Raw genomic sequence first — 20,955 nt, forward strand, 5'->3', positions numbered from 1 at the left:
CTTTTAGTAGAACATCCATTACTTGTTAATATGTAGTACAATTGGATCTCTTTATGGACATGCAGCCAAAAGTTCTTTCTAAAAAATTTTTTATTGAGGTATAGTTGATTTACAATATTATATTAGTTACAGGTATACAATACAGTGATTCAAAAATTTTATAGATTATACTCCATTTACAGTTATTATAAAATATTGGATCTGTTCCCTGTGCTGTACAATATATCCTTGTAGCTTATTTATTTTATACATAGTAGTTTGTACTTCTTATTAACCTACTCCTATATTGTGCCTTCCCCCTGCAACGAAAAGGTCTTGATAGGGGTTTAGGGCCTGTGTAAAAAATCTTCTTAGGAAGCTTCCATATCTGAATTACACTGTTAAATGCAAGTGTATGATCACAGTACCAACGTCTATTCTAATGATTGGCTCTCCCATTTGAGACCTTCGACATCACCTGTTTGACTTATTCCATACCACATGTATTTCCATGCATGGGCACACTTGAAACATAAGCTTTTTCTACATAATGAATGTACCAATTCATTTTTCTTTTTAAATCATAGTAATGTAAACAAAAGCTATTCCAAACCCTTTGTTCTTGCCAGGGAATATAAAGGGTTAAATTGAGCGGACCACTTGACTGCACCCATCTTGAGAAAGGCTGGAGCCTTCAGAACTCCTCAGCACCCCTGCAAGTTGCCTTTCAACCTCTTTTCTCCTTATCTTTCATTTTTTCCTGTCTTCTCTGGGCGGACGGATTGGATCTGTTTGTGCTCTAATGCACCTTTTCTGGTGTAAAAAACATGTGAACATGAGTCAAGACAAATTTACCTGAGAAGATGCATCAACCCCAATTAAAAGTTGTTGTTGTTGTTTTTTTTTTAACATCTTTATTGGAGTATAATTGCTTTACAATGGTGTGTTAGTTTCTGCTTTATGACAAAGTGAATCAGCTATACATATACATACATCCCCATATCTCCTCCCTCTTGCGTCTCCCTCCCACCCTCCCTATCCCACCCCTCTAGGTGGACAAAAAGCACCGAGCTGATCTCCCTGTGCTATGCAGCTGCTTCCACTAGCTATCTACTTTACATTTGGTAGTGTATATATGTCCATGCCACTCTCTCACTTCGTCCCAGCTTACCCTTCCCCCCCCATGTCCTCAAGTCCATTCTCTATGTCTACGTCTTTATTCCTGTCCTGCCCCTAGGTTCTTCAGAACCTTTTTTTTTTTTTTTTAAGATTCCATATATATGTGTTAGCATACGGTATTTGTTTTTCTCTTTCTGACTTACTTCACTCTGTATGACAGTCTCTAGGTCCATCCACCTAGCTACAAATAACTCAGTTTCGTTTCTTCTTATGGCTGAGTAATATTCCGTTGTATATATGTGCCACACCTTCTTTATCCATTCATCCGTCAGTGGACATTTGGGTTGCTTCCATGTCCTGGCTATTGTAAATAGAGCTGCAATGAACATTGTGGTACCTGACTCTTTTTGAATTATGGTTTTCTCAGGGTATATGCCCAGTAGTGGGATTGCTGGGTCGTATGGTAGTTCTATTTTTAGTTTTTTGAGGAACCTCCATACTATTCTCCACAGTGGCTGTATCAATTTACATTCCCACCAACAGTGCAAGAGGGTTCCCTTTTCTCCACACCCTCTCCAGCATATATTGTTTCTAGATTTTTTGATGATGGCCATTCTGACCCGTGTGAGGTGATACCTCATTGTAGTTTTGATTTGCATTTCTCTAATGATTAGTGATGTTGAGCATCCTTTCATGTGTTTGTTGGTAATCTGTATATCTTCTTTGGAGAAATGTCTATTTAGGTGTTCTGCCCTTTTTTGGATTGGGTTGTTTGTTTTTTTGATATTGAGCTGCATGACCTGCTTGTATATTTTGGAGATTAATCCTTTGTCAGTTGCTTCGTTTGCAAATATTTACTCCCATTCTGAGGGTTGTCTTTTTGTCTTGTTTATGGTTTCTTTTGCTGTGCAAAAGCTTTTAAGTTTCATTAGGTCCCATTTGTTTATTTTTGTTTTTATTTCCCTTTCTCTAGGAAGTGGGTCAAAAAGGATCTTGCTGTGATTTATGTCATGGAGTGTTCTGCCTATGTTTTCCTCTAAGAGTTTTATAGTGTCTGGCCTTACATTTAGGTCTTTAATCCATTTTGAGTTTACTTTTGTGTATGGTGTTAGGGAGTGTTCTAATTTCATTCTTTTACATGTAGCTGTCCAGTTTTCCCAGCACCAATTATTGAAGAGGCTGTCTTTTCTCCATTGTATATTCTTACCTCCTTTATCAAAGATAAGGTGACCATATGTGCATGGGTTTATCTCAACCCCAATTAAAAGTTTGATAGGAAATTGAAAGCTAAACATTGGGACCAATTGTCTGTTACTTATATATCATCTCCTTCTCTGTGTGTCCTGTAATCATGCATAGAAGGAGATTATTATAGGCTTTGGTTTGTTAAAGTGACTAACATGGTACAGTGACTAACATAACGCTGCAATATAAATGCACAATAATTAAAACATATAATTAGTTCACTTACATAGAAGGAAAAGTAAATGGTGCAAATGTGATTCTTTAAAACTTTCTCTCAATCCCCCCAAAGTGTAATGTATCTGAGCTTTGTATTTTGCAGATGGTGGATAGGAATTTGGGCTCACCACATGTATCCCAACCAGCTGCTCTTGGGATATTAGGACAAATCAAGAGAAGGGAATAACTACGTAAACTTTGCTTGTGAGAGTACAGCCTTATGGTGTCGGGGGAAAGCACAATGAACAGGAAATAAGGAAGCCGACATTCTCTACCACTAACTGCATTATCTATAAAGTAAAGGTTTCCATTAGAAAATCCTTGAAGAGTAACTTCTAGACTCAGTTATTTCTGCTATAAATGATATTTTTATATTTTATCATTTTGTGTTTGCCATGACTTTTTTATTTTCTTCTTTAATTACTTCCTGAACTGTCTACATTTATAAAGTGCAAAACGTTGGAATCATTTTCCTAGGATTTAATATTTGAAAGACCTCATAGACTTTTATTATAATTCTGTGGTGGCAAAAATCATTTCTGTCTGTTCTGATGTTGCAGATCCTGTCACGAAACCAGTGGTGCAGACTCAGCCTTCCTCTGGGGCTGTGGAATATGTGGGGAACATGACCCTGACGTGCCTCGTGGAAGGGGGCACCCGGCTGGTCTACCAGTGGCTAAAAAATGGGAGGCCTGTCCACACCAGCTCCACCAACTCCTTTTCTCTCCAAAACAACAGCCTTCATATTGTTCCAGTGACCAAAGAAGACATTGGGAATTACAGTTGCCTGGTGAAGAACCCTATCAGTGAGATGGAAAGTGACATCATTATGCCTACCATATATTGTAAGTTTTTAAAAATATATACACACACATGAGTTTTCTTCTGGGAGGTTTTCACGAGAGGAGTCACAGGGAACATCACCAGATGTTGACACCAGATGTCATTCGGTTTTCACCATGATTGTAATGTAGTACTAGGTGCAATTATACTTCCTAGGCACTGTCTTGTCATGAAATATAGTTACTTGCACAACCCTCTTTCTTGAAGATCAAGTTGAGATACTGGCCAGGGGCCTTTTAGGATACATTCTCTGACTCAGTGCATGTGTGACCTTAATTCTAGTGGAAAGTAGGAACCTCAGTTTCAAACCCAGAACCGTGCAGAAGGCACTGATTTATTCATCCCCGTGGAGGAAGAGCTGTTCGTCATACAATGGGAGAGGGATGTGCTCTGGAGCTGACTGCAGGGAGAAAGAGTGCTCCCGGGTTATGCATGGGGAATGCAGCCCAAGGCGTGGCTCTTCTCTCTGCCCGTTTTCTCAGCTCCACTTTTACAGGCAGGGTGCAGAGAGGATCACAGAGAAAACATAATTATTCTGCAGTAAGCTATTCAGCTTCCCAGGGAATCCGTAATTATTTTGGATTTCAATTCTCTCTGGTTCTCTTTTCTGTTGATGTAGTTGCTATCATTATTTTTGTTTAATCTCATGTACAAGTTAAGTTCACCAAACTTCTCAGTTCATGTCATATTATCATCACCAACCCAAGCAAGATTTCTCTCTCTTGATTGTATTATTTTTCCCCATCCCCTCTGCTCCATAGCACCGCCTCCAATATGTTTAACATTGCATTCTAATTTCAGCTTCTCACAAGGTTTCTCAACCTCCACACTAATGACATTTTGGCTGGACAACTCTTTGTTGTGGGGAGTTGTCCTATGCGTTATAGGATGTTTAATAGCATCCGTGGCCCCTGCCCACTACATACCAGTAGCACCCTCCCCTCAAGTTGTGACAACAAAAAATGTCTCTGGACGTTGCCATATGTCCCCTGAGTGTGGGGGAGAGGGACTGGTGTGTGCAAAATCTCCCCTAGTTGAACCAATGGCTTATCACATTGGGAAGTCATCTGATCAGTTACCATTATAGCTTAGTGCATGGCCACAACAGCAGTATAACAAAATAAATAAGGCATGGCAAAGGAAAACTTCTCACTCGGTGGCATGAGGATGGAGGTTTCAGCTGGTTGAATCACAAGGGTAAAATTAAGCCTTGTAAATGTATCTACTCACTCATCAAATATATCTGCATAATGCTCAGAAAGGCCCTAAAGCCTAGTGTTTAGGTGCTTAGGAGGTAGACAGACCTAAGTGGGAAATGGGTTCTATCACTACCTATGTGACTTTAAGAAATCCCTTGACCTTTCTGAGCCTCATCTGTAAAATGGAGATGGTTAAAACTACCTCACCACATTAAATGAAATCAATCCTCTCTGAAGAATAGCCAGTAGATGACACCAAGCATTCAGTAAATGGAAACTGTTTGTATTACTGATACATCTGTATTCTATTTTCTTCAATAGAAAATTGATAGTCTTCTTGAGGAAGTGTGTTATTAACTCTTTGGAAAAAAGCACCAGCATATGTAGGTTTTTTCAACTAGATGAAGCTTAACAATAAAACCGAGCCGCAGAAATGTGGCAAGAAAAGCAACTTCTGGGAAGTGGAGTACAGTGGTGTGATACAGTTATACAATAATTGTTTAATTAAGCAAAATTAAGATAAAAATGGAACCATTGAATCTTAAAACTGGAAGCTATCCTATATTTTAGCAGAAGTGAGAAAATGTGACAATGAAATGTATGAGAATGTCTTAGATACTATAGGAATGTATACAAAGGAGTTTAGTGGCTAGGCACAGCACTCTGGAGCCAGAAATCCTGCTTCTACTGCCTTACCTCTCTTGTGCCTCAGTTTCTTCAACCATATAATGGTGGTAATGATAGTACCTACTTCACAGAGTTATTGTTTGGATTAAATCTGTTACGATATGTCAATTGCTTAGAACAGTGATTGGCCCATAGTAAATACTATATAACTGTTGGCCATTATTATTACTATAATATTATGAGTCTATGGGAATTCAGAGACGAAAACATTACTTCTAGCTGGAGAGAAGACTTATTATAGAAAGTAACATTTGAGATGGACCTTGAACAATGGGTATGAATGGGGGAAGGGGAAATGTCTGTAAAAAACATTTCAGGCAATAGGGACAGCAGACACAGACACTAAGCAGAGGTCAAAGTATTTGGCAAATGGTCCAGTTTGGCTAGAGTGTAGGATACAATGAGAAATAGATAGAGGTTCCCCACTCCCTTCCATCAGAAAGTAGAGCGTTCCTATGAAACCTTGTGTAAACCAAAATGGTATAAAGTGAATAAGCAATTGCCTTACGACATGTCTTGCTAACAGATGCACAAAATAAAGCACAGGTGCTCACAGACGCAGTTCAAAGCTATGGAGCCTTCATGAGGAGATGCTGAGTGTAGTTCCCTGGGAAGGGGCTTGGTGGCGCCACTTTCGCTGCTGGGGTGCCCACTGCCTCTAAAACGGCTCCTGCAAAGCAAACACTGAATGCTACTTTTTGCTTTTCATCTTTTTTGTGAAAGCAAAAATCCTCTTCAGATTTCTTTCAGTCAGCTAAAACAGGTACTAATGTAGGTCTTTCATAAAAGCCAAGTGGCGTAAAGCAAAGTTTTGGAAAGCAGAGGATACCTGTATATTTGAGTCAGATTAGGGGGAGCTTTGAATGCCAGGCATTACTTGGTAAACAATGGGGAAAATTATTTTTAAAGCAAAGGTTCAAATTTTTAAAAAGACTACAGAATGTTTTATAAATAAATACACACATATTCTAGACTAAATCAAGAAATGTTTGTCAAGAGAGCACATTTTTCAAAATAGATCACAAATGTCATGCAATTATAGAAAGAGTGTTTATAGGAAAGGGAAAAAGGGAGGTAGGATATATTTTATTAACCTATAATACAGAGAAAAAGAGTCACCAATTTTGAACTACGTACAGTGATTAAACATGTCTAAGAGCAATTTGAAAGCATTTTTTTCTGAAAAATATTGTTCACACAGAAATAGAAAAAACTTCCTACATTGACTGTGTAATTCACCTCTGGTGTAGGGGACTCAGGACTAACTGCTAGTCCAACCTGGTTCAGAGTTCAGTGTGTCAAAGATGAACAGAGAAACAGAAACAGAGGAAATTCTATTAAAGATTGCCAAAGAAGAAGGAAATTACAGTTTTTCACCAAAAAATACCAAAACACCACTCACTAGAAGCAAATTATATAAGATTTATTACAATCATTAGTTATATTGTGAAAATATTCCGTCTGCCTTAAAGCACAAGGCGGAGAAATAGATTTACAAAGTATAAACTGTGACTCTCTGCACAACTAGCATTGAATTGGAGTGAAAAATTTAGATTTGGCACCATCTATTATACATGTAGTCATATTCTTGACTGAATAAGGTTATTCTGACATGAATTAAAGCTTCCATTCAACTCCAGGTAGCACAGACCTAAGCATTCAAGGTACTTGAACACAGTGAAAGAAAATGTGAGCAGACAAATGGAATCAAATCTAGGGCTATATAGACACATCCTTACATCGTTCTTTATTATTTGGTCTAAATGGTTTATATTCACATAGAAAACGTACAAAATGCAAAACAATATATTAAACCCAGCCAGATATCATCTACTGAATATTAATTTGGAGGAACCATCATTCAATGGGGTAAGAGCAGAAGTAAGATCGTGTTGGAGCATTCTTTGTCCACTGAAGGAAACCTGATTTTATTTTGTACCAACCATGGACTCTAGTAAATACCATGTCCTTTGGAGAGTGTAGTGGATAGCACGGTGTTATGAGCCTAAGCTGTCCATTCAGACTGCCACTGTCAACCTGTGCGTCAGTTTCCTCATCTCCTTATCTACACTGTCTCAGTGTAAGGCTGATACCTATCTCTAGAGGGATGGGGAGGATTAAGTGAGATTTTATGTATAAAGAAGGCAGCAAGTGGCACATAGGAAAAACTCAATAATGTTCGCTCTTTTGCTTTTCCTCTTTTTTTGTCTTATTTTTTTTTTCCCTTGGAGCCCAAACTATGCTGACATAATTGGCAACATGACAGCAAGAAGTTGTGGAAAGCCTGGGTAATTTAGAAGATACCTGCAAAGAGAAAACTGAAAGAATACTTTGAAAAGAACTTTCTTCCCCAGACGTTACCGTTATTTAACACATTTTATTTTTCTACATGAAAATATTTTCTTTACATGAATTCTTCTTATATCTATTTATGTCACCATCTATTTACCTATCTTTAAACTTTAGCCATAGATTTAAATGAAAAATTCCTGGGGGAAATTGCATAAGCAATTACAGGTACATGAAAGTATCATTTGCATCTTGAAATACACTTTTGCTTTGCTATATAGTTTAGTTTTATCTGGCAAAGTGAAAATAAGATCTTTCTTTCAACATGTGCAAGTTCATGCCCTAATCTTATAATTATCACAGAATATGGTGATACACAGTGTGTAAAGTATTAAAATGGGGGGAAAACCATAATCACACCTGTAAATGTTAAATATTATGCTTTAAACTCCTAAATCCTCTTTCCTTTCCTGTGTTATTTGAAAGAATTAGAATATCCCCATCTGAATCAGTTCAGATTTTACAGGACATATCTTCTATTTATAGACTGAACTTTCTTCTTTGTACTCTTTTAGACATAGTCTATGGAAATCTCACAGAGAAACACCTGTCATGAGTAAAGACTAATGACAGGTAGTAGAAAGAAGAACACTTAGAAAATTTTACAATGTGGGTTCCATTTCCACATTGTAAAGATGAATTATCTAGATGATTTAAGATTTTTTACTCTTACTATGTGGTAATTGTGAATAGAGTGTTAATAATTTATTTTCATGATTATTTTTGCATTCAAATGCAAGAACCTTCACTTGGTCAACATCTCATCTTATTGATCTTATTCACTAATTCATTCATTTATTCACTCATTCACTTATGGTTTGATTTGATTCAGAAATCAAACATCATGGTCTTGTTTGTGCTAAGCAGTTTTTACCTATCATGTAACATACAGAAACACAACTCAGATTCATTATTTTTTTTTACTATCACAGTTTTAGCCATTTTGTTGTTTGTTTTTGTTTTGTTTGGTTTTGGTTTTGGTTTGGGGTTACAGGAATTAAATAAAATACGTAATCTGAAGAACTGTCATTTACCCTGTTGATACGGCATCAACATGCTTTCAATCTTTATTATTCCATGCAAACTGAGAATATGTGCTTTAGTTGATGTTGTTCCCACTTCTCTTTCTTCACCTGGTTATACCCTCCTCTTCCTTCACAATATCATCTTCTCCAGAAAGGCTGACCTGCCCCCGACCTGGTCTCACGTCTTCAGTGTCACTAAGAGGTTTGCTGTGCTCCTGCAGCACCCCATGCACATCTCTCCCCTGGAACTCACTGCATTATGTTTCCTTGAGTCTCTTACACTCATAAGCACCTCAGGCCAAAATAGGAGCTCCGTGTTATTCATCTTTGTATCCCTAAGGCAATACTTGACACAGATTAAGAATTCAATAGCGGTTTCTTGAATTTGGCTAAAATGGACCAGATTATCTTTCTTCATATCCCATTCAGATTTCAGTGTTACTTGACGAAGCTGTAGGAAGACTAAATTCCCATTATAACAGCTTCTTCGTTATAGTGCTCTGGCCCTTCATTGTTATGTTTTGCTTTGTTTTTGTTTTTTCTGACCTTTAGCAAAGTTCCTCAGTAATGTAAATGTTATATTCCAATATTCCCCCATAGAGGACCACATCATAATTTAGAATTTCAGCATGAATCACCTCTTCTATTTTCTTAAGGCGCTGTTTCTATGACAATTTCCTTCATGAAAGCAGGAATTATTTTTTATTTTGGCAGAAAATATATAACAAAATCAAGAGTGACCATATATTTATGAGGTTATTATGTCATATTGGTATTGGCCTTGGTGGAATACAATGTCAAGCCAGTAATTCAGGCTAGTAGCTACTTGCAGTTCATGAAATGTGTATGCCTTCCAGCTCTGTTGTAAATAATAACCCAGTAACTGATGCATTTTGTGTGCAACATATGGCACTGCTGCAGGGAAGTGCTCTAAGTGATAAAAATTAAAGAAAAAAGGTCATTCACAGTAAATACTTACCATCTGGTCCCAAGCAGGGTGGCAAGCAGCATCATGATGGAAATTTAGGTACTGTTCCTGCCCAGCCATAAATTGTTAAAGAGAACAGATGATATGTATTTTACAAGTCACTCAGTAAACAGCCATTCCTGAGGCAAAGGGTTCACTTCTATTGGGAGTTCTCTGCCAAGGGCAAGAAACTGAACCACAGTCAAAATAAAATTATCCTTCTGCTTTCATCTTCAATGTCAGAGGCCACACTGGTTGAATCACTCCAAATGTCTTCAATTGGATTGCTCATTCCCATGAATAATATACTAGGGTGCACTTCAAAGTAAAGGATGGTCAGCCTGACGTGCGAATGAGAAGGAAATAACATCATAGTATAGGAAGAAGAAAATAGATTGTAAGCTGTAGGTAGAGTGTGATAGATAGATAGATAGATGATAGATAGATAGATGATAAATAGATGATAGATCAATCCGTGTGTGTGTGTGAGTGTGTGTGTGTGTGTGTGTGTGTGTGTGTGAGAGAGAGAGAGAGAGAGAGAGGTAGAGAAAAAAGACTTAAAGATCATACACTGAAATATGGATATTCGTTCTCTGAGATGTAAACAAGTGAGTTTTCATCTTCATTCTTCTCTGGAATTTTAGGATTTTCTGCAGTGAACATGTATTTCTTATAAAATCAGATAAAATATGCTACATTTTAAGAAATCATATCAGAAGCACAGAACTTAAATTCTTCAAGGTGTTAGCTTCCAGGAACTGGAAGAGGTGCTTGTGTGGTGGTTGGGGGAGTTTGAGGTATTTGATGCTGACTCCGAAGAGCCACATATAGCATATAATTAAGCAGACAGAAGAGAAAATATTATGCCAATCATGAAACTCAATAAATGAGGAAGTAGCAAAATCAAAATAAACATGAGTATAGGAAAGAGGAACTAAGACAATCAGATTCCTTTCTTTAAAGACATGTTTTGTTTTAAACTAGAGTGATCATTAAATTAGATAATCAACCTTATTCACCAACCTTGGCTCTAAATTACTGTGGGCTTTCTCTGCAAATGGAATCCACTCTCCAAAATGGAAGAATTACTACTTTTGAGAATATTCCATTATGTTGCAAGGTCCTAAAGCAATTCCAAATGGGAAGTTCCCCAAAAAGTTTTGAGTAATGTCAGCACACTTTGAAAGCAGTATTTCTCATTTTTATGTGTGTTAAATTGTCAAACAATTTGTTTTTATACTCACATTCTATAAACCCTGAAAACAAGTGGGAAGACAGAATATACTGAATGACCACACTTCTCTTCCTTTTCAAGCCTGCCTCTCTGCTCTCAGACTTTAACCTTTGTGACAGACTAGGGGCTTTTGCTGCTCCAAACCTCTCTTGATTCCTCCCATTGGTTTCCTACTATGGGAACCATAGCCAGTGCCCACCAGTCGGTGGCCTTTGCTTCCCTAATGTTCTATCAATGCTGACAACTTGAGGGAACTCTGCTGCTGCACTGGGTCTGAGATAATAGCAACAGGAACCACCATGTATAAGATACCTCAGGTCTCCTCACAATGCCTAGAACAGTATCATGCGCACAGTAGCATCTCAATATTGATTTTGGTTGAGTGAGTGAAAACAACTTTTCATTCCCATTACACAATATTATTCAATGGAATTCAGAATAAGAGTGTTTTATTTTACAACACACAGTTCTAAAACAGAGGTTTTTCCCCTGAGACCGTATCACAGCCTGAAATGAGAAAACAGTACAACAGGGTTCTAGTTCAGTCACAGGAAAGGGGCATTCATTTCTCTTCACTTTAATGCTCCATCTCCAGTTCCTGATTACTTCGAATTTGAAGGTACTTCTATGTTTGCTTTCTGAAAGCAGGATCATCTCATGTATACGTATTAGTATAAATCTACAGGTTTCCTTCAGTTGCCTCTGTGTCTTTAGGAAGTAAATATGTGTAAAGTGTACGTCCTCTAGCTAAATATAATTTATTGTTTTGCACCTTCAGTTTCTGTTGTATCTTGGGAAATTTGTCTCCCCAATGGTAGATTGGTCAGAATATGCTGACATAATGGAGAACCATTCTGGGAATCTGCAAATTTGGGGTTGGCTTGCCAGTATCCAAAATAACTTTAGCATGGCATGAATCATGGTGTTTCAAATGTAGCACGATTGGCAACCAGTCATCTAATCAATCTTTTTATAGTAAAGGTGAGGAAAGTGAGACCCCTCCCCCGAAGTCTAAATGACTTTTGAAGAACACTTTACTAATCATTGAGAAAATCGGGATTTAACCTCGTTATCCTACTGTCTAATCACTACGTTATATTATTCCACACAATGAGAGATGAACAGTCGTTACTTTTTTTTAAATCAGCACCTTTGAGATTAGGTTATATCTGAGCAATCCACCCATAGCCTTATCCAGTTTATAAATTCCTTGAGAGTAGGAACTGTGTCTTACACATTTTTTATCTCTCACATATTAAATATATTACGTAACACTTAGTATCTCTCAAACAAGTATTTTTTGATTGATTACTTGATTAACTGAGTAAAGAATTAATATATAATTAGACAGTAATTTATTGTAGAACAAATAATACAGTTAGAAAACTAGAAACTATTTTGATATAAAAAGTTATACCACTCAACAGTTTTTTTGGAGAGGTAATATGAATAATTAAATACATATATTTTATAGTCCCAGAGCTGCTATTTAACAGCTATGTGACCATGGGAAAATTAATTTTTTAAATATCTCTTCCTTCATGTTATAATGGGAATAGTAACATTTACCTTATGCGGTTGCTTTAAAGATTAAATGTGGTTGTCTGCATAAGTACTTAAAGTGTCTTCAGATGGTGAATATCCAACAAATATCGGTTATGGTCAGCTGAAAAATGAGCACAATAATGCCTGAACCTTAAAGTTTTTAGAATATAAGTCAGGATATATACTGAATGAGAAAAACCTATCTAGCTGGGGAATATTTTTTAAATCTCTCTTTTTATATGTTCTCTGAAGAAATCAGTGGGAAATGTGTCTTTATCTGCAGGCAATCTGGTGCCATAGAAATAGCAAGCTGCTACAGGAATATTGCAGTGTAAGGAAAAATACCAGGGGATATCCATGATTAAGTAGTTTATTGATGATCAATGAATATTTGTTGATGATAATGAAGATGTATTTTTTCCAAATGGAATCTATGCTTAGCTTGTGGGAGGAATTTTTTTAACTCTTTAAACTCTTAAAATGTCGTGAAAATATAGAATACTCCTATATCTTTTTGCACAAATTTGTGTTCCATGTGAAACTGTGTAACATAAATATTTGCATGAACTGTCCCAGCACTTAGAAGAAAAGTAGATAATACTCAAAGAAAGGTTGTCAAAGAGAAAATAGTGGCCATAATCTATTTTTAAAATGCTTTTAAGTACAACTGCAGTTTCAGAAAGATGGAATTTGTCTAACAAGATTGCAGATTTATCTATACATGACTCAAAAGCTTAGCACCACAATCATGATAACAGTGTCTATAAAATTATATCCTAAGTTTTAGGGCTTACACTATTTCAGATAAGTTCAATCACATCTCAAATTATTTCCATTTCCATGGATACTAGAATAAAACACTTTTAGGTCCTTATCATTTACTGGGAGTCTAAATGAATACCTATTTGCCCATGTTTAACATGAGGACTTTCATGGAAAATAAAATGCTGCTAAGCTCTCCCGAACTCAAAAACTATGTTGTGATTATTTATGTCACCCCTTTATTTCTTTTTTCAATTAATGTAGATGGACCTTATGGACTTCAAGTTAATTCTGATAAAGGGCTAAAAGTAGGAGAAGTGTTCACTGTGGATATTGGAGAAGCCATCTTGTTTGATTGCTCTGCTGATTCTTACCCTCCCAACACCTACTCCTGGATCCGGAGGACAGACAATGTCACATATGTCATTAAGCATGGGCCTCGCTTGGAAGTTGCATCCGAGAAAATAGCCCAGAAGACAACTGACTATGTGTGCTGTGCTTACAACAATGTAACTGGAAGGCGAGATGAAACTCATTTCACCATCATCATCACTTCTGTAGGTGAGTGTGATGTAAAAGGTAGGGATCCCAATGAAACACAAATGCACGATAGCCTTCCTCTACTCCTATTTTATACCTGTGTGGAAGAGAATATCATTGTGGGATTGTTCATATACTCTGAGAAACTCTTTCCTGAGTTAACTAAGCCATGGTTTCTAAGGGTCAAAGAAAGAAAACCCAAAGAATAATGGAGAGAGAATTCAATTGCTAGCTCTGAGGGGCTATAAAGAAAAAGGGAATTCAATAAATTACTTCTAAATGTATATTCTTGCTTTCCTGATTTTACAAACAGGAATATAAGAGAAGAGGTTATTCATTTAAAAGGTTTATATCTACTGTTGCATTAGGTCAGATGAATACATCTCCATGAAATCTGGTTTTCCTATCTGGCTCCCTTCTCACTGTCCTTCACAGGCTTCCCTTCTTTCACCATTTAAAACCTAAAATCTGAAATCTGTGGGCGTTCACAATAGGGGTCTCAACACCTTGGAAACTACAAAATTTTGTAAGTCTGTGAAATCTGGCATTTTCTAGAAGTCATCTGATTTTCAGAAAGGTCATCAATCCAAATAGTTAAGAATCACTGCCTAAAATATTTATGTCCACCCAAGTCCCAACTTTCTGAGCCTTCTCTTTTCTCTCTACAGTATGATTTCATTCTCCTGTATGATTTCATTCACTCCCGTGGTTTCATGTGACACTGGTACATCCCAAATCTTTATCTTTAAAGATCTAAAACTGTATTCCCAGTTACCTTCTAAATGTCTCTACTTTCAAGTGCCAGAGGCAGCATACTGGTTCAATATATCAAAAATGAAACATCTTCTTTTCCCCCAAATTGCCATTCTTTCTGTATTCCCTGTTTAAATGAATGGTCCTAGTATCTACCAACCTTAGCCAGAAAACTAAACGCCATCCCAGACTCTTTTCTCTTGCTTATTGCCCTGCCTAACATCCAGTCATCAAGTTACCTTTCTTTCTATCTCTCAAGCCCATTCTCTTCTCTCCTTCTTCCTTCTTCTCCCTTTTTCTCCCCTCCTCCTCCTCTTCCTCCTCCCCTTCTGCTTTCTCCTCTGCTTCCGCCTTCTTCTTCTTTTGCTCTGTCCTCTACTGCTACTACTTCTACTGCTACTGTCAAGTCATTCTTAGACTCTTCTTTGCATACAGATGAAGACAAGCCAGATTCCACCTGGGGACAACCTGGGGACAGGCTTGGACAGGAAGTGGTGGTCAGGGTTCCTATGATTGGTAGAGGAACAAGTTTGCAAAAGGCACCACTCATTAATACCTTCTGCATTGGTGTCTTCTCTTTCTCTGTCTTTACAGCCCTGCTGCCTAGAATAGGGCCCGTTACATAGAGAGAGTCAGTACGTGTTTTTTTAATATATAAAGCAAGAATATAATCCTTGGAATTCTTAGGCCAAATTTTGCAGTACTTGGCCTTTGGACCATGTGCATCAAAATCACCTGGGGAGGTCTAATAATGTATTTTCATTAAGATACCTCAGACCTATCAGATCAGGACCTGGCAGCTAGGATCTTGGATCTGATTATTTAGCAAGCACAAGTGTGACACCCACTTGTTTGAGGTGGTTTTTTTTTTTTCTCCATAGCCTTTTGAATTTAATTTAAAACTCTTAACTAGCCGTTGAGAATGATAAGACTATTAAAAATCTACAGATTGATAAATATATGGTAGGTGGGGCCTTCCCAAGACTCCTTGAAGTTGAGGGTATTCATATTTGCAAAATCATTTGAGTACATTAGAATTTACATACTGGCATGGTGAGATTTTGTTTTTTCTCATATGAAGAAAATACCACACTCTCTAGAAGAGTGGTATCCAGTGGAATTTTCTGCAATGAAGGAAATGTTTGATGTCTGCTCTATCTAGTATGGTAGTCCCTAGCCTCATTTGACTTTTGAGCACTTAAAATATGGTTATGCCACTGAGGAACTGAAGCTTTTATTTCATTTTATCTCTATTAACTTTAATTTAAATGTAAATAGCCACATATATCTAGTGGCTACCATACTGGATGATGCAGCTCTAGAATTTTTACCTGAATTATGCTTCACTTGGGCAGTAGTTAATAACATATTTCCCTTATAGGTCCCAAAAGCATGTATGTGTTCAGGGTTATATAAATCAGGCACTCATTCATTCATTATTTAACACCTATTATGGGCCAAATACTAGGGTAAGCATTGAAAGTGCCATTTTAAAAAAATAATTCCTGCTAACAAGATGCTCACAACTTAATATGGATGGCAGGCATGTATGTAAACAGCTAGCATTCTTTGCTTTCTATTTTACTAAATTTTTAATATGATTTAATGAGCTTTTTACCTCAGTGGTTAACTGAAACATAATTTTGAAACACACCATAATTAAATATATAAAATAATTTTGTGACAATCTGGATGTTATCATAGACTTGTTCCTCATGCTCACTGCAAGTGAAAACATGGCTATAATATGTAGGTGCATACTGCGGTGAAGCCTTTCTTACTACCTAAACTTTCTCCATTAATATTTAGCCAAGATGTTGTCATAGTATCAGAAGCCCCCAATATTTGATTAAGATCTTATTACCAAGGTCCAAAGACAGCTACAATCTTAATATCAGATAGTTACCTTTTGTAAAATCTAAAAAACCTGTTTGACCGGTACAAAGACCAGACATTTGTTATTATTGTAAATAAGAAGAGCAGGTGCTTATTTTTCAGAAGGATTCAATGTTGTCAACATTCATAACCTCTTTGTGGCTTTTAAAGCTGTTTTCCAATCCCCAAATGTCCACAGATCTTAAACAGCAGCAAATGACAAAGAAAATGAGTAGTATTGATGTGTTTTAAGTATTTGATTTTTTTTTAAAGCTTTCCAAATGAATTAATCTCTGCAATGCAGATTAAGGGTACACCAAGCTACAGTGAAAAAAATGGACATCTCTTGTAACTATCAACTGAGCACTTACTAACCATCCACTTTGATGAGCTACCTATATTAATATCTGTGGAAAATTTGAAATAATTCAGAGGGATAAGATACCTGCCTCTGAGATATTTTCAAAACCAAGTTGTGTTTGGCATAACCAGAGTCCAGTTATAAGAAATAGATGAACATTTGTTTTTAATGAGGCAAAGAATGTGGCCAATCAAAAAGTCTCAGCAATAAGAAGTGGGAGGCAAAGGAAAAAGGAGTCAAAGATGACTCCAGGGTCACAAATATGGAAAGAAAATAACAAAGTCTGGAAATAATCAAAAGTTTTATTAGGGACTTTCAGCTGGGGAGAGGAAGACTGGAGAATGTGACAATTAGCTCTCTGTTTCCCTGCCTGTGTAAGACTAGACCAGATGGTGCCTTCCACCTCTGTGGGCTATGATTCACATCTAATTTGAGATATCAGTTGACCTTTCTGTATCTTAGTAGAGATATCCTAAAGAAAACAGGGGAAATAGGCAAATTCACACAGCTACTTGGTAATAAAATAGTATCTAAATTCAAAACCCTTTTTTTAACCACTGTATATACTGTCTCCCTGGATGTTCTTGACTGAGAATATCAATATCTAAAAGATATGTCACATATATACAAGATATGTCACATATATGTACAAGATAGTGTGTATTTTCTTATCATCTTAACTAACTTCATGCTATATACAAAGATACTCTGGTTTGTCCAGACATGTGTATACTTTCATACTAGTGAGAAATTATGAAATATCTGTAACTAAAAGTAACAGCTAGCATATAAGTTTCAAGGAAAGAATAGCAATTAAAGTAATAAATTAGCATTCATATTTTGGAAAAAGAATGAGTTTATTACTTTAATTAAAGACTTCCTTGAATGCAAGTGTCCCTACTTTAAAATTTAACTGAGCCTAAATCACTATTGTGACCTGCAATATGTATAAAATGAAAATGTTTATGATCAGAATGCAAATGTTCACATTTAATGAAAACATTCCACTGTATACATTATTAGAGTTCTCAAGAGCCACATGGCCATAGTTTGAGATTTAGCTATAGTAGAAATATTTTTGTACATGCAAAATCTGCAATCTGCAAAATCTACAATTTTTTCATATCTATTTCTATTGCACATCTTTTCATAAAGAAGAGAATGGGAAAATGACACTACTCCTAGGCAGAAAGATAAATTTACTGATTTCTTCTAACTACCTAGAAATTTCTCTGGTTAAGATCTCCAGGAGGTGTATTTCACTTTGGACCATGGGATATAACAACTGAGATTAGCTACAGCCCTGACATCCAGACCCTGAAACGTTAGGTGACATCCCATGAGCATCTAGCATAGAACCACGGTGTCTGTCAGGTGGGGCCGTAGTAGAGTGTGGAAATAGCATGGCCCCCCAGTAGGGCACCTTCATTTCCATAGGGACATGAATCAGCGGCTGTAATCAGCTAACAGATTGGATGGGAGAGATCTCAGGACTCCATTCTGATCCTGAAATAGACACGCTAACTCTAGCATACGGCTATCCTGTTTTAGGTGCAGTCTCTCAAGCAGCAGGGTTGCAATGTATACCACACCTCTTGCCTATATTTGCACTTAATATGTTATTTCATTTTATTTGTTTGTCAAAGGAGGGGGCAAATAGCATTTGCACTAGGGCTTTGGTAAATGAGTCAGTCATGTTTAAATAATGGGGAGAGTGGCATACTATGTGCTAAAGAGTACAAAACTCTCTGAAAGGAGGAAGAATGGGGCTCCTGCAAGTATCCAGAACTGCACTTGGGATCCCTATACATTCTTTGCGGCAATAGGGTTAGAATTTCCCTGTTGACTTATTTTCAAGTTGGGTTCTGGAAATCCATCTCTCTAAAACACACTTGCCTAGAACTGAGACCACGGCAGCTGTGCCCCTTGATTTGATCCCGGAGATATCTGGCATTTTTATTTTGTGAATTTCAAATGCTGGACCTGGTAAATCTGTGTGTTCTGGTAGAGAGAAGCAGTGTTGAGCATAGAGAGCCAGGATGCTCTAGAAGAGAAGGGGGCCCAACAGGGAAGATCATTTGTTCTGAGAAAAGGACTATCTCTATTCTTCATTCTCCAGGGAAAGGACACTTGGCCTTTGCCATAGCCAAGGTTTTAAGCTGACAGGTGCTGGTCACCTCAGGGTGGTTCTCTGATGGAGGGCTAACAGAGGCCAAGGGAGAGAGAGGAAAGAGGGCAATAAGGAAGGAGTCTGAAGAAATAAGGAAATAATGGTAAAGGGAATGAGTTGGATCCTCTGTAGGACAGAATGTACAAATTCAGTCATTTTAGGAAACAAAATAAAAGGGACAAAAAGGTAAAAATGGAGAGGGGAGGAGATGTATCTTATATAGTGTGAGACATCCAGTCATTGTATGTTAAACCTATTACAAGGCATCAGAATCATGGAAGTGCCTGGCAAAGAGCTGATGTATGCCATAGTGTAACTTCAGCATTAGAATGAGAAATACTCTGAAATAATACTTATTAGCATATTTTCAAGTTTAAGGGGGAAAAAAACAGCTGACACTACACTAAAATATTTTTCACTGTAAAATTCATTGTTGAAACTGGACTAGAATAATTAGCATTGAATTTTTTAGAGACTAAGGGATATTGAATTTTAGTGAAGGCAGTCTGGCTATCAAGAAATGAGAGTCAGAGCACATCAAATCTGGTGTTAGAAAAGGTTGGAGGAAAAACTGAATATATTGGGGGCTACCTGCCAATTATGAAAACCATTCTTGGGCTTCCCTGGTGACACAGTGGTTAGGAATCCGCCTGCCAATGCAGGGGACACAGGTTCTATCCCTGGTCCGGGAAGATCCCACGTGCTGCGGAGCAACCAAGCCCATGCACCGCAACTACTGAGCCTGCACTCTAGAGCCCGTGAACTACAACTACTGAGCCTGCGCTCTAGATCCCACGAGCCACAACTACTGAGCCCACATGCTACAACTACTGAAGCCCTCGCACCTGGAGCCCGTGCTCCACAACAAGAGAAGCCACCGCAATGAGAAGCCCGTGCACCGCAATGAAGAGTAGCCCCCACTCACCGCAACTAGAGAAAGCCTGCGCACAGCAACGAAGACCCAATGCAGCCAAAAATAAATAAAAATAAATAAATTTATTTAAAAAAAGAAAAAAAAGCCTGTGGAAAAACCATTCTTTGACCATGAATCAACAGCAAACAATTAAATTTGCAGTCAGGGAAAAAACTATGTTCCAGTCCCAGTTCTAGGACTTACTGACTGTGGCCAATATTTTCATTTCTCTGAAACTATTTCTTTATCTGTACCTATAAATGACACTTTAAATTTCTTTATTATTTTCATTATTACTGATGTGACATATCTGTACCAAATAAATGGGAAACAAATGTACATTTGGTTTTATATACATATAATGCACATACATTTAATTGTGCATATCTGAAAATTGTGTAGTTTTGATTTTAGTATTGGATCTAAAATAAAGAAATAAGAGAATTCTCTTGATAAAAGTGGTGCCCAAATTATAGGCTGTGTCTTAAATCATGCCATTTTATTATTTAGCATTTCTTAACAATTTTTTCTTCTTTATTACTTTGCTTTTGTATCACTGCTGATGTCTCAAGAGACCATTCTGTTTGCCTTTATCTTATTGACAACCACAGCAGAGTATGGGTCCTTCTGAATTTATACTTTAGAAGCATGCGCCTATATATATGGTCATTTTTTTTAAAATCTCAACAAATTTCAAAAGATTTATATCAAGCAGAGTATGCATTCTAAATAGAGTGGAATTCAACTAAAAAAATCAAGAAAGAAAACTCCCAGGCATAAGGAAATTAAACAATATGCTTCTAAATAATCTCTAGGAAAAATAAGGAATCGCAATGAATATTATAAAATATTTTGAACTTAATAATAATGAAAATACTTTTCAAAACTCAGGGGATGTTGTTCAGTTAATAAGATTGTCCACACATATGAAAGTGATGGATAAATTGTTGATTGTTACACTTAAGAGAGTGATGGAGATGATAATACAGATTAAAGTTAAAAGTGCATTGTTTCTGTAGCCATTACATTACATATGGTGAAAAAAAATTGAGTTCTCCCAGTATTCAAAATCTATTTTCCAATTTAGCAAAGAAGTCATTCACATCACTGTTAAATGAAATTCCAACGAATGTCATTGTTGTTTCACTTTCATCTTAGTAAATATCAGCCAAC

The 20,955-nt window shown here is 37.0% G+C and overlaps 1 protein-coding gene across 8 annotated transcripts in view; it reads left to right on the forward strand.

Annotated features, from left to right (window-relative positions):
• HEPACAM2 (HEPACAM family member 2) overlaps nt 1-20,955 on the forward strand; it is a gene marked incomplete at its 3' end in the record, with an annotated part of 53,309 nt that overhangs the window by 21,412 nt on the left and 10,942 nt on the right. For all 8 annotated transcript variants that reach the window (XM_082398499.1, XM_082398500.1, XM_082398496.1 and 5 more), the window contains exons 3-4: nt 3,120-3,404; nt 13,435-13,731. In XM_082398499.1, coding sequence (XP_082254625.1) covers nt 3,120-3,404; nt 13,435-13,731 — 582 coding nt within the window. The remainder of the gene's footprint in view (nt 1-3,119; nt 3,405-13,434; nt 13,732-20,955) is intronic.

The sequence above is a fragment of the Balaenoptera borealis genome (assembly GCF_965194805.1).
Source record: "Balaenoptera borealis genome assembly, chromosome: 7".
Classification (NCBI taxonomy): Eukaryota; Metazoa; Chordata; class Mammalia; order Artiodactyla; family Balaenopteridae; genus Balaenoptera; species Balaenoptera borealis.